Source organism: Phlebotomus papatasi, chromosome 3 (assembly GCF_024763615.1).
Source record: "Phlebotomus papatasi isolate M1 chromosome 3, Ppap_2.1, whole genome shotgun sequence".
Taxonomy (NCBI): domain Eukaryota; kingdom Metazoa; phylum Arthropoda; class Insecta; order Diptera; family Psychodidae; genus Phlebotomus; species Phlebotomus papatasi.
Genome location: NC_077224.1, coordinates 47,362,823 through 47,390,126, shown reverse-complemented (window position 1 = coordinate 47,390,126; position 27,304 = coordinate 47,362,823). Strand labels below are relative to the sequence as shown.

The following is a 27,304-nucleotide window of genomic DNA, read 5'->3' as shown; positions in this document are numbered from 1 at the left end:
CTTTGACCCCATTTTTCCTCCACAATTCAAACAATTTCATTCCTTTTAATCTATTTTACCATGTCATTCTGTATAAAATTTTCCCACAAAAAAAAAAACAACGAATCACAATAAAACTTCGCGTAAGGCCAAGAATGAAATACTATTGCTACGAGTTGTATATTTGAGCATTTTTTATAGTACATATATAATCTGTGGATGTATATTATACTCAAAAATAAAATACAATTGCACCATGAGACTCTCATGAGGAAGAAATAAGAAATACAACAAAAAAAACAACAACTTTGAGTAATGTATAAAACAGATTTTGGCACTGGACACCATCTCCCTTGGACAATTGTGTGCTACTATAAGGAGTAGAAATAATAATAGCCCCGCCAAAATCTGACAAGGGGTTGAAATTTACACATTATATACTCTGTTGAAAAGCACATATAAATTGCAACGGTCGTATTTTCCTGCCACAACACATGCTTGGTGAATGCAACCCCGGCAAAAGTGAAAATTCAAAGCAAGTTGCCGAGACAATTAATTGAAAAGGAAACAATAAACCATTTAGTAAGTTGGAGTGAATTGATGGTAACTCACCGCAAACTCAAAGGCAGGACACATCAAAATTTTGATCATATGTACATTCCTCTTTTAGCTTTTCCCAACAATCTATACAGAGAGAGTTAGAACATGTTTAGAAATGTAAAGTTCTTCTTGTTGCACATTGCATTTGCCAAAGTCACAAAATTAATTTATATTTAAAGAGTACAGAGTGCTTTTTGTGTTACTTTAGAAAAGAAGCATATAAACCGGTAATGCAATGTTTTAAAATTTAATCCAAATAAATAAAATAATGATGGAAAAGCATTTCAACTACATGACATTAAAGTCATGACGATTTTGATGTTATACCCCAAAAATACTCTCGCATTATCTGCCAAGATAAATTTAAAGTACAGTTCATAAGTTTGTTACGGTGCTCATACCTACACACAGAAAAATGGAAAATTCTTAAACAGAAACACCCAGGAATTTAATTTCAAATCCCATCCAATGAATGCCAATGCCCTAATTCTAAATCCTTGATCATTTAGTTTTAGTTGCAATTTGCAAATCCGTAGACATTTTTCATTTTCCATCTAATACAGAACTTAAGTTCCCGATCTCTTAACTTGAAAGAGCTAGGGATTCTAGCCCATTTTTTTTCGCTCAGAGCTTCTAAACTTAAACGCCTCGGGGATTCACGTCCAATTTAAGTTCCCAGGATCTTATATATTCTTAAATTTAGAGTCAAAATTTTTCTGTGAGTACTGGAAGAGGCTTTAAAAACTAAGGGAGACTGGGGCAAAAAGTCACAAAACGGATATTTTACCTTTTTACAAGCTACCCGGACACTCCAGAAATTTCTTATTAGCGCAGTTTTAGAAATTTACTGCTCTACAACTTTCTAAAACTCATTTTCCTCTATTTTATAAGAAATATATTTTTATCGAGCCGTTTTTTTAAAGGTAATTTTGTGAACATTCTCAATAATGCTGGGGTAAATAGTATCAGGCATGGGGTAAAATTATCACATTTTAATTCACTTTATTACGGGCTCCTGTAAATTTAAAAAAAATTCCTAAAAGACATATTATAATGGGAAATTTATTCCTCTACACCTTTGTAGAACAGCGTTTTTAACTGCCTCGAACTCCAAGAGAGAGCAGTTTTCACAATCCAATTTTTTTTCAAATTCTCACCATCATGGCTGCTAAACGGTAAGAGATAATGACTTTCGGTCTTCGGTGACCCCCCCACAAGTCAGCATCCTCTACGGAAATAACTTACCCTAAGTACCCCCGCACCCATTTTCTATCTATTTTTGAGTAATTTTCCAAAGGACATTTTTGGCAAGAAAATTCTATACAGCAATTCTGAAAAGGCGAAAATGGCGAATTGGTCGAGATGATTTGACGATATCTGCCGAAGAATTGCCGAGTAAATGTCACTTAAATGCAGAATAAGGGCAGAATCACATTGACAGTAAAATCCTCACCGTCACCGTCAGAACCCTCACCGTATTTCGTTAATTTACGCATTTTCATTGTAATTCTTACGCAAATTCTCAATTACTGTTACATTATCTTATACTCAGTGGCACTAGGTGAAAATAATACAAGAAAATTGAAGAAATAAAACGAAAATGCGACAAACGGTGAGCAAAAAAAGAAAACTGTTACGAGGAATTAATCGTACAGTTTTTTTACTCACCGTTTATCGTATTTTCGTTTCATTTCTTTAATTTTCTTGTATTATTTTCACCTAGTGCCACCGAGTATGAGATAATGTAACACGGTAATTGTGAATTTGCGTAAGAATTGCAATGAAAATGCGTAAATCAACGAAATACGGTGAGACTACGGCGAGCATTTTACTGTCAATGTGATTCTGCCCTAAAAACAAAACAAAAAAATAATGGAAAGAAGTGTTTGATGTTCTTTTTAAACTAAGTAAGATTCAGTAAAACTAGACAGAATTTTTATCCTTATGAATTGGGCTGTGCATATTAATTAAAATTAAAAAATAAAGACCGCCAAAATATGAGTATTACAAAATTTAAAAATTTGAGCCTCTGTATCTAGGTAAATACTTAACGTAGACTGGAACTTGAATACGTTTTGAAAAGGTCTTGACATCATCTACAACATACTAAAATTTCAACCCAATCGGACTAGTTTTAGGGTTTGACAATTATTCAAAATGGCGGACAGAAACGTCAAATCAAGATGGCGACCACGTCATCTTATAGATCTCGTGCATCTTACCCTTAGAACTGAAGATCTTCATTGTCGTTTATTATCAGAAATTGTTGATTTTTTAGTATTTATTAAAAAGTGCAAAGTCACCCGCACCTTATCCCCAGTGCAAGCCTTTTTTCTTGATTTTTTTAAACATAGTAAAAATTTATAAAATTAATGTTAGTGGCACAAAATCCATTCATTAACAACTGAATACAAATAATTTTACCCATTAACCCCCCTCCCTTCACTTTAACTGTCCACTTTTTGAGGGTAAAGTTGAAAAACAGCGAAAAAACGTGCAAAGTCACCCGCAACGACAGTCCATATGAAAAAAGGGTGCTTTTATGAGGAAAAGTTCAATCTGGTTGAACTTTTTCGCATGAAATGAAAAATTGGGAACAGTTTTGCAGACTGTTCCTATGGGGAATAGCCATTGAGTTTTCTTATGATACTTGCATGAAAATGAGTTGTGAGCAGAGCGAATTTCCAAAAAAAAAACTTGTTTTCATTTCACAGTGAAGGTATTTTTAGATTAAAGTAAAGTAAATTTGGCTTCTTTGAAGGCGAAAATAGTGCGTTTAATGAGGAAAAGTCCCTATATTGGGGATAGGGTATGCCCAGATCTCTGATTTATGGTAAAGGCGGGCAAAGTGTCAGAAGTGCGTCGAAAAACAGAAACGTTGCTGTTTAAAGTGGTAATGGTTTCAATTACCCCTCATTATCTCTTTCCCTGCTTCAATTTGCATACCAAAGGATTAAAAATATCCTTTAGCAGTGATTTCATAAAGGTTTCGGTTGTTTTTATGCATTTTTACCCAGAAACTAAATCAAAACAAACAAATGTTAACGAGATGTTCGTATTCAAAACTGAGCATTTTTGCAAGCTTTCATGTGAATTGGGAATTAGAAAAATCTAAAAATTTTCTCAATGGAAATAGCAGATAAATAGTGCAATATTTCATCGATCAAAAGTTTGTTACAGTCTACACGACTTTTTAATATTTCCACCGTTCTTGCTAGATAATTCAGCAATTCGTTTAGGAATGGAAAGACAAAACTTCCTACACTCGTCTTGTGTGAAAAAGGCCGTTTCAAAGATGATCTGCTTCAAATCCTTCAAACAGTGAATTTTCTGAGCGAAAATTTTGATATTTTTAGCAAAGACAACAGATTTTCGATGAGTGAAAGGTCTGATTTTTTAGCATGGCTAGTTCATAACGTTTATGCTTTCATCCTGAAGGTGTTTTGTGACGTGGTGAATTGATGTGTTGTCTTTCTCTAGGATAAAATCGACACCAATCAGACGCGTCGTGCAATTTCTTTCATTTCAAGATATGTTTAGAGACTACCTAAGAAGACATTTCGACCATGTACGAAAACACCGTTGAATCAGTCTTAATAGCGTTTTTTCAAAGTCAAAGGTTAAACAGGTTCTAAAGAGCGCATTTCTCAACCGAATGGTGTCATAATTAGGCTTGTTGGAAAGGTCTTGAAATTCTTGACAAAATTGGAGTGATTCCAATAGCTTACGAACTGGTAAATATGTTTAATCGCAAATTCGAATAAATTAGCCCTAAATGAGTGTTGGAACAAGCCTCGAGCGTAATCTCAACCCTCATCTAAGGTTTGGTTTGATACATGCCTTGAATTGCGCAGAAAAAACACGTATTTTGTATTCCGATAGCACTCAACCATTTCTCAATGAATCTAATAACCCGCAAAATCTTTATATTTAAGAGAATTATGCATCTATAAATAATTTTTCATTTGCAGTAAAAATGTAATAAATATGGATGTATTAAGAACATATTTTCTCCACGTTTGATGCTTAAAAACCAATAAATATGTATTTTGAAAAAAAAATGTAGTTACAGAGCATTATGCCATCAGGTGATTACAATTTCAAACACGATAGAACCGCAATAGAGCAATTGAATTACAAAATGTTACAAATATAGTATAGTTCCACGTTCAATAAATCTTTCTGGTCATTGTGTGTGATGTTGCAGAAAAAAAGAGAATCACATTTTCACTCTCCTTTCTCTTCCATCAATTTTTCGCGTTCATTGAACTGATTTTGGTCAAAAAAAAAATTGCGAGATATCCCCTCCCACTCCTCCTCCCAATTGTCTTTCACCAATATTATTCTCTTCAGCAACTCCACGCGAAGAGACTCACCTTTCAAAATGGCAAGATACAAAAAAAAAGTCCAGCAAGATAGTCCACCATTCTTTCGTGCTTTAAAGTCTTCTAAGTGTGTTTTTTGTTACTTTCCTTCAAAAATTTCTATTCTATCTCTCCTAAATTCCCCTCCCGCACTCAGTTTTTTTTTTTTGCAAACAAAAAGAGCAACAACTTTACAGCCATTTAAGCCATTTTAAAGGCTATGAAATGAATTATTTTGATACACACATTTACAGTGAATTTGATATGGAAAGAAAAATAATAATGGTTCGAGTGTTGAAAAAAAAAGAGACCATACAACAATCACTGGTACACTCTGACATTATAAGTGTTTTGTGTATGGTGAGTAATGTTACATAGAGTATATGTACACTATTCTTGTACATACAAGTCATACAATATAGAGAGAACAACACTTCCGACTTTCTATTTTCTCAGTGCGCGCCATTTGCCATGAGTAAATGTGAAATAATACACTAAACACGGATAATCAAAAAATCTGCAATGGTGAAGGTTGAGCCTTAATTGAACTTTAACCCTTAAATAACAACAAAATGTTCGCCTTTGCATCATCCAAAGAGCTGACCAAGAAGAGTCAGTTAGATATGCTTCTTGAATAATTTTTCTAGTGTTCTGCATAGGGAGGCTTTGATGTTTTGCACACAAAAATGATGTTCAAGTTCAGTGATTTTTTTTGACTACCATGCAAACCGTATGGATTCTCCAACTATGCCAAAAAAGTCTCTTACTTATAGGCTTCATAATCCCACCTCAGATAATCCCAGGAAATCCTCAGATTTTCCTCTAAAGGAAAATTAAAATTTAATTGCGATTTGTGCGAAAGTTCAGTCAAGTTTCCATCTTCGCACACGATTCACGCCATCATTGAACACCCCATTTTCACTGTAAATTTTGCACCGGACACTAAAAAGTTGTACATCATTGTTTAAAGGGAACTCTAATCTATTTGATTGAACCGTTTGCACAAGGAATAAAACATTTTAATATCACTTTTTTGGAACTTTTCTGAGAGATGTTTTCATGACACTAAAAACCATTTTTTTTTGCTTGATTATATGAGAATTTCACTCCGGAAACGGTTAAATCTGATGAATACTTTCTTGAAAAGTCCAAATATCACCAAATTTACACGAATCAATAAGTTTTTAAAGCTAAAAATTGACTAAAACTCTGCAAGCGAGAAGACCACACAAGATTCCACCATTACTCCACGGAGCCGGATATGCAAAAAAACGTTTGAATGCGCACATTGAAGATTTCTCTGTTCCTGCAGCTGCAGGAATCGGGCTTTAGCACAGAGATTGAGCTTCAGAGGGTGAACAGGCCAAAATTTTCACAAAACAGTCTCTTCCGGACAATTTTTTTGCTTTGACGTGAAAAACAACACAAAAGTGAGGATATGTCAAAAATTGTCAAAAACCAGTTGTAAACTGTGCGAGCTTATTGTAGATGTGATTCTTTCATTGCACATTCAGTGCAAGGTCCAGAATTGTAAAGGAATTCCAAGACCTTTCTAGCAAATCCAAACTTTTCCCAATCGGTTAACGAGAACACTTTCTATAATCGTTTAACCCATTCAGTCAATGTACCAGAAATACTTTAGATAGAATGTTCATATTTTGGGATTAGTTTCCTACTGGTTAATAGATGATTTTTTTTGAAAAGAAATAATTATTATCCATTAAGAGGGCACGGGGAGCCGCCTTCAAACACGCGTCTTAACGGTCACTGAATTTAAATTCTGTTCATTAATTCATTACAAACTCTATTGATTTAGATAGAGTAACTATCCAAGAAAACACATTGGCAACCAGAATTCAAATCAGGAAAGAGGATAAAGGTCAATTTTAACGAATTCGACGGGATGTCGCATTTTCCGTCCGCCATTTTTAGCAAAATTTTTGCATGACTTCACGTGAAGCGAGAAAAGAACAACAAAATGTATTCCCATCTCTGTCCGGCTATTTTTTCCAAGTAACTGAAGGACTAAAGTGACTAAAAATCCATTCCCGACTGAAACTCGAATATCAATTGCCTTGTAATAAATTATCTAAAGTCACTCAATTTGCGTATGATGTATAATACCATGATAAGGAATGGGTTAATTTTTCATTTTGAAAAATAGTAAAGGCCTAATATAGACTCAGTCGTGTTATCACACTTGCACATTAAAATTTTAATATGATTCACATTAATTGTCGCTGGTGAGAGTCCAAATGTGTAATTTGTGTGTTTGAATCATTTTATATTCAAAATTTGATCTATTTGTTGATAAAAAGGTAGACTTGGCCCGCAAAATTTGATATAAATTGATTTATAGCATTAATGCGAAAAATTAATGCGATTTTCTCTTTAATTTTTTAATTTGAAAAATATTTATGCTTTAGGTAAATTTAAAATTATTTTTGCAGGCCAAGTCCACTTCTTTATCAATAAATAGAAAAACCCCAAATATTAAGTGACTCAAAGACACAAATAATATATTTGGACGCTCACAAGCGACAATTAATGTGAATCACATTAAAATTTTAATGTACAAGTGTGATAACGCCGTACAGTCATAAATTTCATTCACACAAAACAAATATTCCATTTTTTTTTATTTCCAAAATTTCTCCATCCGAAGATTTATTAATCAATAATTAACTCTTTTCGGACCACAACATATCCAGCGAACGAATTTCAGTAAAACCCACTTTATTGTAACTCTTAGTGGTCAAATGTGATACTTTTACAGAGAAAGAATTTTTTCCTCCTCTGGGAAATTGGAAAACTCATGGGAACTCTCGTCCCCAAAAGAACGCAAAGGATACAAACTTTAATTTTCTCAAAACCAATATTATCGATTTTGTAAACTATTTGTGCGTGTTAAAGGACTCCTGTACGATGTTGATAACTAAAACAAGGTGAATTATTGACCAGTATCTTGTGGTATGTCCAGGAAGTGCTAAAAAGGACACCCAGCTCCTGCTTTCCAACAGATTCCTCAAAATATTTCAGACAAAAATACTTTTAAACACATTTCACTCAACACGATATTATTGTAGACGCATTAAGCTTTCTCAAAAGCATAAAAAACACTTCCTGGACAATCAGAATTCACCAAAATCAGGAAGAATAGGAAAAACTTCCTTGAAAGCAATCTTCCTCGCTGCCAAATGTCAAAATTATCGGGCATATTGGCAAAAATGTCGCTCCCGCTTGGAATTTTCTTACAAGGTTGGTGTCAAAAAGCAAATGGCGGGCATTGGCGGGATAACCTTACATTTGACCTCTAGATTTTTGGGTACGAGCGTACCCATAAAGTTTGAACAAGTTTTTTTTTAAATTCAAGAAAAAATTGTTTTTCGAATTTATGTAATCTGTAATTGTTAGTTATCATACTTATTGGCCCCGAGAGGTTTTTCTTTATTCTGGTCTAGAAATATGAAAAAAAATCAGGATATCTGCAAGGAAGCAGAAAATCGAAAATTCACGATTTTTAACCAAAAATATCTAAGCTCAGGAGTTAATTAGGATTCTGCAAAAAATATCCTAGATTTGGACATCCTTATAGTTTGTAATTATCCAGAAGAATCGGATTTTTATCGATTCTAGATAGTCTAAAAACATTGTTGTTTCCATGGGTTCCCAGAGTCTCAAAGGAGACGGAAGAGTTAAAAGAAAAATCTCCGCCGATCAAAATAATTGATTCAGCGAGAAAAGCTGGGGTAGAATGATAACTTTTCGACACTATCGAATCGATAGTATCGATAAATTTATATCTGTTAGATTAAATGAATGTCGACTTTTTACGCATTGATGTGCTATTCATTGTGATATTCTTAAACGAATGTGACTGTTGATAAATATCTCTTTCAGTTACAGGAAGTCCTGCTATCGTTTAAATTTTTCAGAATCGACAGTCGATAGTTTCTTATTCTACTGTTTCAGGACAAAATCGTCCTTCCGGTGAGCGTCGGTGAGGTGGTTTAATCCAAAATTAAAACACTCAAGGTTCCAGAGCTTTCGACACTATATCGTGTCTTCTTCAGTGGTTCTTGGTTAGTCTATTATCTTGGATATTGTCACTATTTCTGTCTAATTTTTCACTGATCAGATTGGAAACAACAGTTGGGAGCTATTAATGAACAAATCACGAAAATTATCACAAACAATTTTTCTGTCTTTTTCTCTGCAAACGGCTTGGTACTCGAAAAAAAAAGATAGTTTCTTATTTCTGGTGTTAGTTATCTTTTAAATTTCTATGAGTAACCCTGTAAATTGTTAACGAAGGATCATTGCCAAAGTGAAGAGAGAATTTTTGTTCCACAGAATATTGAGAATAACCAAAAAAAATAAAAAAGTAATTGAAAGATAAAAACTTGACTTACCGCGAACGACCTCCCTGTTGCCAGCCACTTGAAAGGTGACACTGACGCCGGGATTGACGTGGAAGTAGACCACATGTCCGGGCTGTGGACCCTGCGAGTGTTTGGGGCAATAGGGCTGTGGCTCGAAGCCTGGCCCAAAGTGGAATACCGAGTCCACTAATTGCCATCCAGCTGGAGCCGCCGCGGCAGTGGCAGGACCACCTCCGCCTGGCGGCGGAATGGGAATAGCCGGACCGATATGATGAATCTGAGGATGCACTGGAGGATGCATGGGACGTGCATGGAGTGGCTGAGGCGGTGCCGGAGGTGGCATCTGTGCCTGACATGGACTAATCTTCATGGTGGTGGATATTGTGGCCTGACTGGCCATCTTTGAGCTTGTGGTCATCGCGACGGAAGTGGTGGCTCTAGCTGTGGGTGTCACTACGGCAATAGCCGTCGTGATTGCCGTTATTGATGTGGCATTAGCCTGAGTGGTAGATGATGAGGCTTCTGTTGCCATTGTCTTACTCTTCCAACTAACACTTGAGGCCAAATTGGGCGAAATTGTTTCTTCTGACACTTTTAATATTCGGTGGGTTTCCCTAGATATCTTTTCACTATCCTCACTTTTTCTCACCATGGATTTTTCTTTTTCTTTTTTCTCCAAACACCTCCTTCCCGTCCACCAATTTCACCCCCTCAATTCACATCAATTTCCCTCAGTAGAATATTTAATTTTTTTCGCGATCTCTTATTTTTTTCTTCACTTGTAATAAAATGTAACAATAAACTGCGTGGAAAAAAACCTCCACATAAAGTCTTTAGCGGACTTTCCCACACCCACAACACAAAAATGTCCACTCAATTAATTAACTATCAGTCACCATAATCTGAAAACAGTTCCAACAGCGATACAAACAGTCAAGAAAAATGTACATGATTTCACATTCTTCTTTCTTTCACCAAAATTATACCTCACTGCGCTATGAGGAATAAATTGAAAAAAAATACTGTCTTTGAGTGTCAATCAGTAACAGAAAAAAAATCAAAGAACAAAAAGAATACTGTAGGACAGCAATTAATAGGTCTTGCTGTTACGAGTTGCCGGTGTTGCCGCTGAAATACCTCCACAACTTGATTTCTATCTGAGATTCCATATCTGCAAAGATGAAAAATAAAACAAAAAAACACTAGAAATAATCATTTGATAAGAATAGAACCACCTGGATATCTTTTTTACGTTTTTTTTTTCATGTTCATTTTCTCAATTTCCTCTGAAAGGGGTAGTCAAGTAAAATACACTTTGCGAAGTGCTCGATCTACCGAATTCAATACAATAAAGCACATGAATTGTTTTCGCAATGATTATTCCGAAAAACTTGTCAAATAAACTGTGTTATTCTTTTTGGTTTATTAACACTGTGAAAAAAAGAGGCTACGATTAACTTTTTTTCCTCAAAACTTTAACACTTTTTAGGTGTAAAAATATATTAACATTTTTTAATGTTAATTTTACACCTTTTTAAAAGTAAAATTAACATGAAAAAAGAGTAACTTTAACCCATAATACACCTAAAAAGGGTAATATTTACACCGATTTCGGATCAATACTGCAGGGTAAAATTAACATTTCCGGAATGTTATTTTAACTTTTTCGGATTTCTCTCAGTGTTGGTCTGAAAGTAATTATAATGGAATCACAAAACACTTCAAAATCTACCAGAATGAACAGATAACCTCAGATCAGTTTATTTTAGGTGAGATTCTTAACGTGAGCAAACTTGGATTGCATGCAAATTCAATTTGGAACTAAAGATGAGATATAGCGGAACTTGGGGTACTTTCATGCACGCATTAGTTTCAAAAATAAAGATTTTTAGGACGAAAAATAATCATTTAGGAAATGACCTATAGAGACTTTCAAACAATCTATACTTAAGAGAAACCAATGGAACATAGTAAGTTTGAATATGGTTCGTATTTATTTAGGAAATGAGTCCTGAAAAAATGTTGAGCTGTGTGAAACTGCCCCACCCTTCCGTATTATACAGCAATTTAGCATAAAATTTCTGAAAAATTGCAAACTTTTTATTTAAATCAAAATATCTAAGATGCAAATGAACTGACAGAAAGATGATAGTGGAATGTCGTCTATAATTTTGCCCAGAAACTCGATCTTATCGGTTGCTCGGTAGGGGGAAGTGGGGCACCTTTGAAATTGAGATTTCTCTCCTATGTTTTAGTGGAACTGAGCCATATCATAATGTAATTTAGCTTCTCAATAAGGTTCAATTATATTTAAACATAAGTGTAAAACCCCAATTTCAAGTGCCCTACGTTCAAAGATGCTCCACTTCCCCCTAGCCGAGATAATTCAATTTGTTTGTTTTGGAACACGCTTTTTTATCACAGAGCGGGCGACTTGTCTATGTCATGAACTACAGCAATATTAAAGAATGATTGAATTTTTGTAAGGATTTCCCTTTAAACCTTTATTTTAAATAATGTAGTCGAGTAAAAGCGGTCATATCAGCATCTGTGTACTTCCGCAACGTTATTGAGGGAAAAAATCATTTTTTTTACACAGACGGCATTGTCTGAGGAAAAAGTCCCACGCTTTGCGAAATACTCGAACCCGTGATTTTGATGCTATACCTCAAAAGTACTTTCGCATCATTTATCATTCACCGGTTCTCAACCGATTTATATATCATTCAAAAGATCCTTCAAAATTGTTTTAAAAGTTAATAGAATTCATTTTCGGATAAAAATTAGTTATCGTCTATGAACCGGTTCATTACTGGTCCAGAAGCGATTGGAATCGCTTCAGTTTTATAGGAAATTCCAAGACCTTTCCAACGAGCCCAAATATGACCCCATTCGCTTGATAATTGGGCTCTCTAATGACTTTTTAACATTTGACCTTGAAAAACTGTTATTAGGAATGATTCAAGGGGATTTTCGTACACACAGAAAAATGGAAAATTCTTAAACAGAAACACCCAGGAATTTAATTTCAAATCCCATCCAATGAATGCCAATGCCCTAATTCTGAATCCTTCATCATTTCGTTTTAGTTGCAATTTGCAAATCTGTAGACATTTTTCATTTTCCGGCTAATGCAGAACTTAAGTTCCCGATCTCTTAACTTGAAAAAGCTAGGGATTCTAGTCCATTTCTTTCGCTCAGAGCTTCTAAACTTAAACGCCTCAGGGATTCATGTCCAATTTAAGTTCCCAAGATCTTATATATTCTTAAATTTAGAGTCAAAATTTCTCTGTGTGTGTAAAGTTTTTACTCTGGAGATTGCTTACCAAAGCTAAGACGACGCGAGAATAAAGAATTATTAGCAACAATAGGCAGAAAAAAGATAAAGGATGTCAAGTATACTGGGAGTTCCGCTTTGAAAGAAATTCTCGGAACCGAAATAAAAGCCCGCGAATTCACTCCAGTGACACAGAAAAATTGGATACATTTAGGGGCATTTTAAAAATTATTTGATAAAGGATTGTTATATAGTAGGCAATTCATATAATTTCTTTCAAACCATTTACACTCAAGCCGGAATTGCCTGTACACTTAATCCAGGTATTATGCACATTTTCGGGACCGAAAAAAACGCGCGAAATGGCATTACGCATCGAGAAAATTTGCATACCCGCAGGGATTTTCTTTTGAGTAAATCTTCCGCAGAACGAATTTCGCGCGGAGTAAAAGTAGATCAAACAAGAAGATTCAACTGTTTAATAGAAATGCATTAACAAACAGTACTTTTTGGCCAGAGTTCTTCAATAAATGGTTGAAATATTTTTAAAAAAATCACCTTAATAAAAGCAATTAAAGTTTTAATCTGAAAAAGTAGCAAAAAGTTTTCAAATTTCCCGTGTCGCAACATAGTATACATTCAGGCGTATTTCAAAAATGATTTCATAAATTGACTCCCAATGGTAGGCAAACTTGCATAATTGTATGTGCATAATCCCGAAGTACTTAATACCGGGACTGAGTGTAGTACCCAGAAATTTCAATTGTTTGAGTCTTAGGGGAAACTGGGGCACCACCAAACACGGGGTACCACCAAACACTAATTTTTATTTCTAAACTACTTGGACTATCTCGACCATTCCTTCAGTGGACAAGCATCCCTATAGTGCCTATAAATTCCTATCGGTCTTATCCTCTGAAGTCGAATATCCGATTAAAAAATCGCAGTGGTTGGTGGTACCCCGTGTTTGGTGGTGCCCCAGTTTCCCCTATTCTGAGCCGTGCGTCGATTTAAAAAATATTATAATTTTTATATACATCAATTTCTTCTACTTCACAAATTAAAAACATGTAAAGAGACAAAAATTGAACAAAAAATTGAATTTTGATCAAATTACTGAATTCTCTCATTGGATTCATTGCGAAAATTTCTCTACACGTGATTGATGAGAGCCAAAAAAAAGAAGAATTTTACGTAATTTTCTGCGAAATCTTCTATCTCAAACCACGTCACTTCTTGAGCCTTCGTGGAGTGTTGTGAAAGAGTAAGAAGTGGATTGGCACCACACCAAAAATACATCTCCGCGATATTGGAGAATCCCAAAAATCACAAAGGCAATATAGGAGTAATCAATAAGATGTTGTGGTTGTGAGGCTTTAAGAAAAAAAAACTTCTTGAGTTGATTATAATTTTTCTTTTCAGCAATAGGTCGTTGCTATCAGTCACACCATTTCATCTCCCAAATGATTCTTAATCTGTCATGCAACCCACGCTTGTTTTTTCTTTCTTTTACTTTTTTTAAGCGTGATAACAAAGAGAATGAGAAATTAGACAATTAAAAACAACTTAGGGGGTTAATCAGGGGATTTGATTGATTTTTTTTGTCAGTCTATTATGGTAAGTTTTATCTTTTTGTTTTGTTTTTTTTTTTTACAAACACCTCAGGCTTTTTTATAATCTCATCTTATCGAAAACAACTGACAATCTAACTCAGACAGAAATAAGGGAGAAAACCTTTTTCATCATCCACAATAAAAATAATAATCTTGCACCCGTTATTAACGAGCTTTTATAAATAAATAACGAAAAACGAATTAATGTGTAACACCCTCAACAAATAGCAAACACTCACCGAAATCTCATACACAATATTGTGATTTATGGAACTAACACTCTTACGCTACCACCATTCAACCCTTTGACCTTTTTCCACCGACAATCCATTTACCCTCCAGATGATGAAGAAGGACCCCGCCAACCAACAAAATCCCTTATTCACACGTTATGGCACAATACTCGTTGTATTTGACTTGAGGTGGGAGAAATAATGTGAAAGAGACTTTGAGGCAATATTTTACTACTAAACAAGCATTCACTATCTTAAGAATTTACTATCAAAATTTCCCTCAAACTAAGGATTGTGTGCTACAAAAAATTCACGGATATTGCAACTGAATTCTTGAAAATTAATAATCCAGTCATGTTGAATTTTTCAAGTTAGATGTTAAACTTTTAGTTTAAATTGCTTATTTTTCAACCGATTTCGTCGAGATTAGTTTTAATTGAAAGGCCTTGAAATTTCAGACACGACTACGTTGGTCCCGATTGGTACTGATTTGGTAAGAAAATCATGTCCAAGATTTAAGATTTTTTACAGAATGCTACAAAAACCAAATCAATTATACCACTATGCCAAAAAATCTCATATACTGTGAGTGAGAGAAATCCGAAAAAGTTAAATCGGTGTAAATATTATGCTTTATAGGTATATTAGGGGTTAAAGTTACCCTTGTTTATGTTAATTTTACCCTTAAAAATGTGTAAAATTGACATTAAAAAATGTTGATAGGGGAAAGTCGTCTGCCTTTAAATGCAGCAGCCTTCAAATGTTGCGATTTTTTCGTTGTTCTCAAAAGCATAAATTATATTCTATTAACTATTAGGTAGCTATCCATCATCCTCACAAATCATCAAAAAATGGAGAGCCTAGCTCCTATTTCCTAGATGCTAGATCAAAAATAATGAAAATGAGCTCTAAACTGTAATTTTGATGTTCCACAAATCATGTGATTTTTCATAGTAAAAATCATTTTACAAATAAATCTTCCATTGTGACACATAGAAGGTTAATCAGGCTTAATATTTCTGTTAATACATTTTGGTTCAGATGACACAATTTTTGTGGGTGGCAAAAATTTGCAAATATCACTCTGCAGCAGCCTTTAAATGCTAATGTCGTGTGCCTTTAAATCCTATCTTTCCATACATCAAAACATGTGAAATCGAACTCCTACTTTTCTCTGACGAACGTCATACAAATACTTATAACCTGCTATCTTGCTCCGGCCGGGATGTTTCAAGTTGACAATTGTCAATTTCAATGGCTTTTTCTTCCAAATTTTCAAGTGCAAAACAGTTCTTCAGAAAAATGTGAGTAAAAGTTATTGTGTAATGTCTTTTGACTGCAGTAATGATTTTAGGGAGTGCGTTAGGCTTCAACCTAATCATTTATAGGCCATTTAGTTTTATTGATTCAGTATTCTCAGTGAAAAAAAAACATTTAAAGGTAGCTGCCTCGCGTTTAAAGGCAGACTATGCCAGCTGCCTTCATACAAATCGACATCACTTTTTTAATTTCCTCAGAAGGAAAAACTGAGGACTTGCGAGTGCTAAATGAGGTAATCATATACACCGAATGAACAAGAGAATTTTTTGGTGTAGTAGAAAATAAAATCCATTTTGTGGATTCTTCAGAAAAAAATCTTAAATTTGGAACTCCATTTTTCGTTTGAAGGCAGACGACTTTCCCCTATATTTTTACACCTCAAAAGTGTTAAAGTTATGAGGAAAAAAAGCTAATCGCACCCCCGTTTTTTTTCTCAGTGTACTTATTAGGTTCACAATTCCGCCTCACACAATTCTTGGAAATCCTTGGATTTTTCTCTAAAGGAAAAAGAAAATTTAGTGGAGGTTTTTACAAAGCTGTCCTGGTTTGCTCAGCTTCGTACAACATTTTGCCCGCCTATGTAGGCCTCATTATCTCAGAAAACATTACACCGGACACAAAAATTTGCGCGTCACTGTCTAGGTGGAACTTTCATCTACTTGTTTTCACCGTTTATAGGAGGTATCACGCATTAAGAAATCAATTTTATGCTATTTTTCTATCACATGTTTTTGAACACTTAGAAAACTTTCTCTGCACTGCATTCTGACAGTCAATTAAGTGCTTGGTTAGGTGTGATTCTCTGATAATCACATCTCTTGTAATCCTCGAATTTTCTCTAACTAATCGATCTCACAGAACATATTTTGGAGATAACTGATTTCGAAAATGACCAGCCATCAAATTAAACTGAAATGTTGGAAGTTCCATTTTAAAACAATAAAAATTAAATGAGAAATACTCAAGATGCACCGAAGTGGCAATCAAAGAATCACATCTACCATAAGCAGTCTGGTTTCATCCCTGCACAAATCAGAAAGCACTAATCAGACCTAATTTAATCCTCAGATTTTCTCTAACACCTTTAATCTGGAAGTGTGACCAATTTAAAGTAAAATGTGGAAAATTGCGCTTGAAAACAAAGCAAATTGGATGAAAAATGCTCAAAAAGCAAGGACAATGACCTAGAATCACACCTACGATAAGCAGATTTAGGCTTAATGTTTGATTTGACAGAAGTAAAACAAAAAGCATCTGATGCAGTTTCATTTTAATGGGAAAGTGCTTGCTTTCCTTCAAGATTTTCGTGAAAATTGTTTAATATCCCAATTTTCTGGTGAACTTATACAGTGGAATCTTTTATGTGAAGAAAAAACAGTGATGAATTCTCAAAGTCGGTTGTCAATAATTTTGAGATGTTTTTACGAAGCTGCGATATTCAATTTTCCTAATCTGCAAAAGTGATAATCTTTGTGAATTTTCCTCCATCCACAAAAACGACCCCCTTCGAGCAAAAGATTTTCACGGTAAATATTAACCCTGATAAGCCCTTTATAAGTTGGAATAGTTGTTTTTCTTTTCGAAAAACACTTTAAGTGAGAAAAAATGTACAAATTATCTCACATCAGAATTACAATTTTAGGTCCATTTTTTTTATTTTTGCCTTTTGGACCCAGGAAAAAAGACCTAGGCTACCAAGCTTGTCAGGAAATATGAGATGTAGGACTAGCTATTAGAATATACGACCATTGATGAAATTCATTTAGTAACTTGGAAAAAAACAACTTATACTAAGCTAAAACATTACGAAGCTGCAAAACCCCCTATATATTTTTCCAACCCATAAGACAGAAGGTATGAGACATCGACTTTCGGTCTTTAGTAACTCCCCCCCCCCCATTAATAGATCTTTTCTAAGGGTGTTTTCTTCGTTTCCTCACCTTGTCTTCTCTTTCGACATTTTGAAAATGACTCAATTTCTTTACTTTTCAAATATATGATTTAAAAATTGTTTCACAAAATTGTTTTCAATGTCAAATGTTAAAATGTTCTAAACTAATTTTACTAAAAATAGTTCACTAAAATTACTTGAAACAATCTGAAATATGTTCTTATAATCAAATTTCGATTTTGAGATGGTTTTCTTGTGCTCCATAAAGCATTTAAAATAGGAAGTAAACCGTAATAGGGTAAAATGTGATAATTTGGAACGATTTACAATTTCGGACATTTGAGATTTTCTCACCGTTTTGGAAATTCAAAAGGAAGAAAAGCTGTTTGTGTTCTTCTTAATTGCCTTTTTCTTCTATTTCGCGGTCTTTGTTTTCTCTTTGCTCATCTGAAACAATGAGAAAGTCACAAATGTCCCAAATTATAAATGGTTCCAAATTACCTAATTTTACCCTACACTCAAAAACAGTATAGTAGCGAAGTAAAAATCGCTGAGTTTTTAATTTATTTTTATTACTTTTCTTTGTCAAAATCAGCTGTGCATCAGTCTGGTCCTGCTGGTCCATATCAGGGACTGTGGGCCAAACAGTTATAGATACCGACTTGGGGTCTTGTCAAGATCCTATCTGCTGACCTTAGCGTCTTTAACATGATTTATATTTTCCTTTACTTCTTTCCTACCCCTTTCAAAAACTTCAAATTATATTGTATTAATCAGTTCAAATCGGTTATGAACCGGTAAACATTAAAAAAAATTACACCGAATTTTATCAAATTGTCCAATTCCGTACACCAAAACTTTTCCCTCTGAATTGGATTGCTAAACAATTTTATTATCCTATAGCCAAATAATGCTTGACCACATTTATATAGGATATATTTAATCAATTTCTTTATTTGGAAACAACAGAAAGCATACCCAAGAAGTAGCGAGACATTCGAAGACCAACACAATAAAGCTCATTCATCCGTCACGTGAAACAAGTCAAGAAACTGTTGAGGAAAAATCCTTGAATGCATTCTTGGAATATTACAAAATTGCATTTTAATGACAATGTGATGAAAGAAAGGTCAAATCAAGTGGAAAATCTGCATTATTTCAGAATTGGAAATCTACCAAAAAGGTAAAACTATATCTTTCTCCACCATTGTTTCTTGTATTTCCATTCAATATATCTTCCAAAAACCACAGAAATGATGGTATAATAAGAACAAAATGAGACTAAACACCATTCAATACTCTAGCAATTCATTTGCAAGACAAGATATAATAAAAGATGGGAATACAAAAAAAAAAAGAAAATCATATTTCCTGTATACACTCTCACTAAAAAGTGAATTTTTGCAAATATTGCAAAGGAGGGGGATGCCACAGAAGAGAGGTACTAGATGAAAAATAACAAGATGAAGAATTGATATGTGGAAAGATACACTGAATCTCCTCTCACTTTGCCCTTCTTCTTACTGTATATTTTCCGTCCATACATACATATATTGACTTTTTCACTAACAATATATTTCTATACTTCTTATTTTTTTTGTTGGTCGCCCCGTAACCACAATTTCTTTGTCATTCAATCATTTCATTGAGATTTTTTTTTTCAATTTTATCTCATGATAAATTAAATTAAACTTCATACCTTCAACATCTTTCTAAAGACAAAATTATTTTTGATACGAAATCAGTGGTTGAAAATTCATATTGCAGAGAGATTTACTTAAGATCCGGGTACAAGATTAACAATATAATCCAACAAAGACCTTCAAAAAATCACAAAACACAAGCAAAAAGAGTGTATAAATAGGGGAAAATGAGGTAGATCCGCACAGGGGCAGTTTTGAACAATTTTATCTTTCTATCAGATATAAAACTTCTAAGAATTAAAATTATTTGTATTCATTGTAAAGCATTCTTATTAAAGAAATTGTTAAAGTAGTCAAAATAGTTTAGAAATTAAAAATATACTTTCCTAAAATTGTAAGAATTCCCATATTTGTTCATATCTACCCCTAGGAATGTACGAATGTACCCCAGGTATTTAAGAAGAAGTTAAAGTGCACAATGGCACAATATTTATTTTCCTAGAAAACCCAGTTATTTTCCAGAAACTTAGATTAGATTACATTACAGTGGGGGCGATTTCTCGCGGAACCGCTACACCCAGAACAGGACTCCTTTTGGGCCCATTATGCATCTATAATTAAATTAACCCCTATTAAGGGCAAGATTGTTCAAGCCAGCCCGTTTTTTGGATAAACTCCATTAAGCAGGGCGCCTTTAATCTTGTTAGATCTTCATCAGATAGCACCGCTTTACCCAGCAACACCCGTCTATACATAAGCTGGGACCGTGTCTTCAGTTTGGTTGCTGTGGGAAAGTCTCTTTGTTTACTTTTGAATTGTCAGTTCAAATTCACCACTGTCTCCCATTTTGGGACACCGCCATTTTTGTATTGTGCCTTTCAGGCAAGACTGCGAGAATTTACGCCCTTCTGGCAACACTGTAAAAGCTCTCCCTCTTCAAATAAAGCATTCTTGATGTAAAGACGCGTTTTTATTTCTGTTCCGCAAATCTTGAAGATTCTGACCCAGTGATGGGCCATCGAAGTGCTTTTCCGTGTGGAAAACTGTCTTGAGGAATTGTGCATTCCGTTACTCATTGGATTTTCGCCGTTCGAGCGGGATAAGGCTCACGGTGTATTGTCTATTTGCAGGTACATTGTGCTACCACTTATTATATTGAAAGGGATTTTATCAGGCGTATTCTGTTACTATCACAGGTACTTTTATTGAGGATTGTCGCCCAATAGAGTCTATCTTTATAACACAGTTGTGTTCTGATTTATCACAGTTAAATACCTCACAGTTGCATCCTTTGCACATTATGTTACATTGGACACCCATCCTATTCAGATGTTTATTTAGACAGTGACCGGTTAGGAGATTAACAATCTACCAGGCTCTCCAGCTACTACCTCCCACCAGGTACTCTGTCCTTTTCTTATCCGAGCTAGTCATAAACAGTTGGACACGCTACAAACCTTTGTCCGGTCCATTCCGTTTGACGAAGTTTTAATAGAACCTCCTGTATAATAGATCTTCTCACTTGCAAGGAAATCCCTAAAGTAGGTTCGGGACCAATGAAGGCGGTTCTTGCCCCCGCTACCGTTTCCCGCTATACCCCAGTGTCCAGTAAAATTCGGGAGTAGGACAACATAAAAGCCCAGCGAGCACCGAATGGCCATTGAAAGGAACTCTATGAAGCTTTTGGAAACTAATATAAGTCGGATTTATGGTTAGTGCTTCCGGATTTACTACATAAAATATTTAAATTTGTCACATGACATTGTCATACTGCTACAGAACAAAGGAGACAACACTCCACCCTGAGAGCAACATCTTAATTGATCTTGATCTTTAAGTCATAAGGGTAAAAACATGAGCTATGCAAATTTATAATAATATTCACTATATTCTTGGAAAATCATATAAAATTCACACCTTCAAAAATTGTGCGAATCTATCCCAATTTCCCCTATAGATTCAAAAAAAAAGTGCAACGGAGAAAAAAATCAAATTCACACACAAGACGTTGAAAAAAAATAGAAACTTTCACTTTTCTCCCTGTCTCCTCTATATATACATATCTTCTATTAATTTAAACCAAGCATAAGACTGTAGCAGCAGCCGCCATAAGCAATTCAATATAACCACCAACTCAGTACATAGACATTTAAAGTCTTCACTATTGTACATATTCTCCATCGTTTCTTTTATCAACACAAAGTGCATCCACTTTTTCACCTTCTCTTCATTTCCACCTTCATCATCATCATCATGACGCTCTGAAACATGCCCCTCCATCATCTGAACACGTCAAGTCAGTAGATTAGTTCAGTTAATGATCCTATCAGGAACATTCTCGTAAAAAATGTCACGGTTTTTGAATAACATTATTTGAAGGGTAGTTCCCAAAAATTGACTTGAAAGTGTGCGAAGTTGTACGTACACATTTAATTAAAAATTAAAAAAAAAAGTATCAAGAGGTGTCACAGCTAACGCCTTACAGCGTTCAGAAAAAAAAACATGTGAAGTAATTTATAAAACAATTTGTTTAAAAAGGAGTAATAGTGATGTGATTAATACTTGCAGAATACTTAAATGTCCGAATGAAATTCAAATATCCTGAAGGTTTATTTTACAAAGCTTTTGTTATAATTTTCTGAAATCACATTCAAGAAGCATTGCTAAGAACTTAGAAGTTCGAATTTTAAGTGCAGCTTTTCCTACTTCTCTGAGTGAGTGTTCTATGGCTCATGTGATAGAGTATTCGTCTTATATTCAAGTCTCTCCTGTTGAAGCCCTCTTTATGACACTATAAGTTTTCCTATCATTAAAGGTATTCGAATTGCATCCAGTACGCTTCACTGGACTTATTTCTAAGGGGCATGAGACTAACAATCCTGTCTCTGTATAAGGAAAGGGATGGCAGAACGTCTGTTTTTGAGAAATTCTTGAACACATAAGATAAAGCTTTCCTTTAATTATTTGTATGAATTACCTATACCTGTTTATTCTCTAGACACACTTACGACTTAAGCAAAGAGACGACTTAGTGGAAAATGATGGAAATGTAGTTTGACTATTATTTCTAATATAATTACGCTAAGCCGTCTCTCGGCTAATCCTCAGGTCTGTCAAGGCCTTTGCAATAAATGAATTTTCAAAATAAAACAAAAAATTGTTTTAGCAAAGTGAAAAATACTTTTGGATAATATTGACTTACAGAGCGGAAATTGGTATCTCGTACTGTTTGACTTCTAATAACCCGGTAACAAGTTGCAAAAAAGCGGTTTATAACACTGTTTCATCTTTGAGTTTGAGCAGTAAAATCAATAAATGCATGTCTAGACAACTCCATTTGTTTGCAGATATAATATATCAGTTTTCAGTTCACAGAATTTTCTTGGTTCATTATGCGATAGCATTATTAGATTGACTTTCTATTAATTAACGAAATACTAAAAGCCCGAATTTATACAAGGAATCCGAGAGCGTTCGAATGAAACTAAACTTATCTTAATCGGTTTAAGAATAGGCCCTAAAAAGCAGATTGACCTTTAATATTAAAAGATCCTTAAAACGGTTATAAACGTTAAGTTAAAACCATTCAGTAAATTGTCAGTTATACGGGCTTCAGACCTAAGGTTTAGCCATATAGCTTAACTGTTATAATTTCTTATCAGTCAAGATACTTTAGAATTGGAATTTAGGGTTGGATTATTAAGAACCAATGACCTAATTAATTCTGAAAAAGCAATAAAATTCGTTGCCTTTTAGGATTTTGAGACCTTCGGAAACTGTTCTAAACCTCTAGTCTGAAGACCGTTTTAATGCTTAAATGTTGATTTTTATTCGACAAAAATACAAAAATAAAAACAATCGTTACTGAGTTGTATTGAAAAATAAGTATTTTGGTGGGGTGAATAGGGATTCATATCGCTCACCGTTTTCTCCATAAGTGGTATGTTTTATATTAGGTCAAGCAAAAAGTCCTAAAGGGGAATTCTCTAACAGTATGCCAAAGTCATACGACAAATTTTCATGGTAAATTAGGGAGCAAGACAACATTAAAATTCAGTAAACATCGAATGGCCATTGCAAGGAGCTTTTCGAAGCTTTTAGTAACTTGTACAAGTCGGATTTACGATTATTTCTTCCGAATTTATCACATAAAAAATATAAATTTGTCATATGATATTGTCATACTGTTACAGAATTCCCCTTTAGAATAAGTAGAAAGAGTAATTACTAAACTTTGTTTCCAAGATGACAACATTCTTCAAAAAAAAAAAAAAGTTCTTAGACAATATGCGTTTGGTGATGCAAGTTGTATGCTTAGAGCATTTCAAAATGAAGATAAAACAAGAGAAAATTCCATGTGTTCTTCAGTATACTACCGTCTTTCCCTCAATTCCTATATTTACCTCCAAGCGTGCTAGATGCCTGGTAGACCCTAGTATATTCAAGTAAGTGATAGGCAATTTGGTAACCAACCCCTGTGGGAAATCACGAACTTGAGGCTAACGAACAAGGGATCTGCTCCTTCTATAGGATTTACGGAATCTCCGTACTTTACATGTTCATATTACACATTTCGTATTGCGGAATTTCTTTCAGCCACTAAAGATCTCGCGGATTCGAATGAGCTCTTTAACTTCAGCTCTAACAGAAGTTCCGAGAGGTTTGATGGGAGGTTCTATCGCACCAAGCTATTATCACCTTTTCAAGAATTTGCAAAATTTTCTTAATGGTACAGAACTATCCACAAGAGAGGCTGGTGAAAATGAGCTAGTCAGCTTATTCACCAGTAGGGACAAGTAGGGGAATTTTGTAACGATATGACAATGTCATATGACAAATTCTCGTTATAAATTCGGGAGTAGGATAACGTTAAAGGCCAGTGAGCATCGAATGAGCATTCCAAGTCGCTCTATGAAGCTTTCAGTAAGTGATCTGAATTTGATTTTGAATTAATTTATCCTAATTTACGACATGATATTTATAAAATTTGTCATATGACATTGTCATACTGTTACAGAATTCCCCTATAGGACTTTTTCAATCGTAAAATTATGAAATTGCCTTCAAAGTGGACGAAAGTTATCGAACAAAATGGTGCATATTTGATCTAAATCAGATAATTCTAACCATGTTAATTGAATCTTCAAAATAAAGCTTAAAAGGAACCAGGGGTGATATGATAACTTATTTTCGATACTATCAACTGTCGATTCTGAAAAATTTAAACGATAGTAGGACTTATTGTATCTGAAAGAGATATTTATAAACAATCACATTATTTTAAGAATTTCACAATGAATGGCCCAACAATGCATAAAAAGTCGACATTCACATAATTTATCAGATATAGATTTATCGACATCTAAATCGATTAAGTATCGAAAAGTTATCATTCCACCCCAGGACTTTTTATTTGACCTAATCTTTCCGTACAGAAGTAGATATTGAAAAATTCGAAAATCTATTTGAAGATCCAAAAAAAGAGACTTTCTTACTTTTTGATAATTCCTCACGGTGGCTGAGATACATCCTGTTCGAATTTCTAAGTGCTGAAGTGTCAAAATATATCGGTCTTCACATTTTTGTGAGGAAAAAAAACAGAACAGAGATGCTTACTGTTCTTGTCCAAATATTTAATCACTCCATAGTCACTGAGTAACTCTTTTGCCAGCTTTTTAGTATGTAATTTGATAAATTTTCCCCACCTTGTTCGAAAATTTAGTATGAAAATTCGAAATTGAATTTGAATACTTCGAACATCAACGACTTTTTGTTCAAATAGAGTTCCATTTCCCTTTTATCCAAGACACTATTGGAGAATCAAAATCTACTTGTGTTTGGGCTCAATATTGTATTCACATTGTATGTAATTCTCAAAGTTTGTACCTTCAATAATTTCATTTTGTTTAGTATAATTTGACGGTTATAAACTGTTATAAATAATCTAATAACATTTTGTAAATTTGAATTTTTTACACTGTCCCTTCATTTGTAAGGTGTGCTGAAATATGATCCACTTAATTAAATAAACATATTTATAAAGTGAAAGCAATTATGTTTCCCCGTGAGACTAAATACAAATATTGGCGAAAGCAACCGTCCATAATTATCCTATGCAAAATTTTGTGACCTTATCATCACCATCTTAACCCTACGAACCTTACAAACGACCCACACAAACACTTTAGTCTTGAATAACTTTAATGCAATTGTTTAAAAAAATATCCCAACCTATTAAACTTTCTGTGCAGCATCTTAAATCCAGACTAAAACAATACAAAAAGGGTTTGGAAAAAAGAGAGCTATACAGGTATACATTTTTTGTAGTATTTTCATTAAACGTCATAACATTGTACAAAATAAAATTCAAGAGGTGAGATAATGTAGTACAAACGGATGTTAAAGACACTACCAACGAAATTTTCTCATTGTGTCTCCATTTATACATTTCACCTTAAATCATCGCCAGGAAAAGAGAATTTATTGAGGGAGAAAATTGAGATATCCAGTATATGTATATAAATTTGAATTACCATTTGAAAATATCCCTTTAGACAAGTGGATTCCAATATATCCCACGATAAGGATAGTATATACAACCACAAATTACCACTGAATAAATGATTTCAATGGGATTTCAAACTCATTCGCAAACATCTTCCATCAAAATCACACAACATCAGCCACAAAACACTTGGGCAAAGAGGAAGAAAGTAATACACAAAACATGAACTGAATCGATAAATAGATAAATAGGAAGATTCTCAAAATAGTCTCTAGTGTATATATGCAGAAAATAAAATTCCAGGCACCTTTACATTCCACGAAACATCATGAAGAACTAAACATTATCCAATACTTAGCAGAACCATTAGAGATTCTCATCTAATATTGTTAATGCATGTCCCAGAGGGTTAAATTTACACATTATTTTACACTTTATATCCATTCTAATGGACATTGTTTTATAATATTACTTGACAATAATGACTATATTTTCTTTTTTTTAATTTACAATAATAATCTTTGCTCAATTAACTCCAAGGAATTTTCTCCAAGCTTTTTGTATACTTTTTTTTAGTTGAAATTAAACGGATGGTTGCACTGTGAGTACTGAAGAAATTGAACCATAATTCAAAATTTTGAATGGTCCTCTACATAAAATTCAAAAAAACCTTTTTGTATTCAAATTTTCAAGCTTCTGCACAAATAAACAATTTAAAATAAAATGAATGTCATAAAAAAGCTAACCGCTTTTAGAATGTTGTTGTAACTTTGAGTTATAAATCACGACACTACACCTATGTATAACATACTTAAAAAAAGCAAATTATATATAACATTGTGCTTCAGTGTCTGATTGAAGAGGAGCTTTATAAAATTGCATGACACTTCTTTCAGGTACCTTCATTTTATGATTTTTTCTCAACCAATTTAAAATAGACAAAAAGAAGTGAAATAACACATGAAATCAATTTTTTTTCTCGAGAAGAGATTCTCTTTTTTAAATGCTTCATTTTTACCTGAATTTACCCCCTAGTCACACTATTTCACTATTATTTTGTTGATGATACAAAACATCATCTCTCACATGAGATTCACATTAGTTGTACTAAAAGCAAATGCGAAGACAAATTCGCAGACTGCTCGAAACCACAAAAGTTCCAACACTCAATGAATTTTTTACCTTTAAAACCCCATAAAAGGTATGTATGATAGAAAAAACCTTGGAAGAAATACTACGGAAAGGGCAAGTACATTAATTTTCTAAGGAGTCCCAGAAATTACAAATCGAACTGAAAACGAATTACTTAATTCATGTTTTTGTTCTCTGTTCTTGAACCTCTTGAACATGTAAAGAAAAATGCTATAAGATGCTTTTCAGAACGGTAAGAAACTTTTAGACAAGAAATGAAAAAAATGTTTTTAATTTATAAGAGCAAGGTGATATATCCTTATTAGGGCAGAAGGGGCAGAATCACATTGACAGTAAAATGCTCAC

At 34.1% G+C, this 27,304-nt stretch overlaps 1 protein-coding gene across 1 annotated transcript in view; it reads right to left on the bottom strand.

Moving 5' to 3' along the window:
* Window positions 1–27,304, bottom strand: part of LOC129808023 (fibronectin type-III domain-containing protein 3a) — a 191,039-nt gene that overhangs the window by 148,343 nt on the left and 15,392 nt on the right. Inside the window, exon 2 of the mRNA XM_055857674.1 lies at window positions 9,356–10,496. Coding sequence (XP_055713649.1) covers window positions 9,356–9,977 — 622 coding nt within the window. The 5' untranslated portion in view covers window positions 9,978–10,496. The remainder of the gene's footprint in view (window positions 1–9,355; window positions 10,497–27,304) is intronic.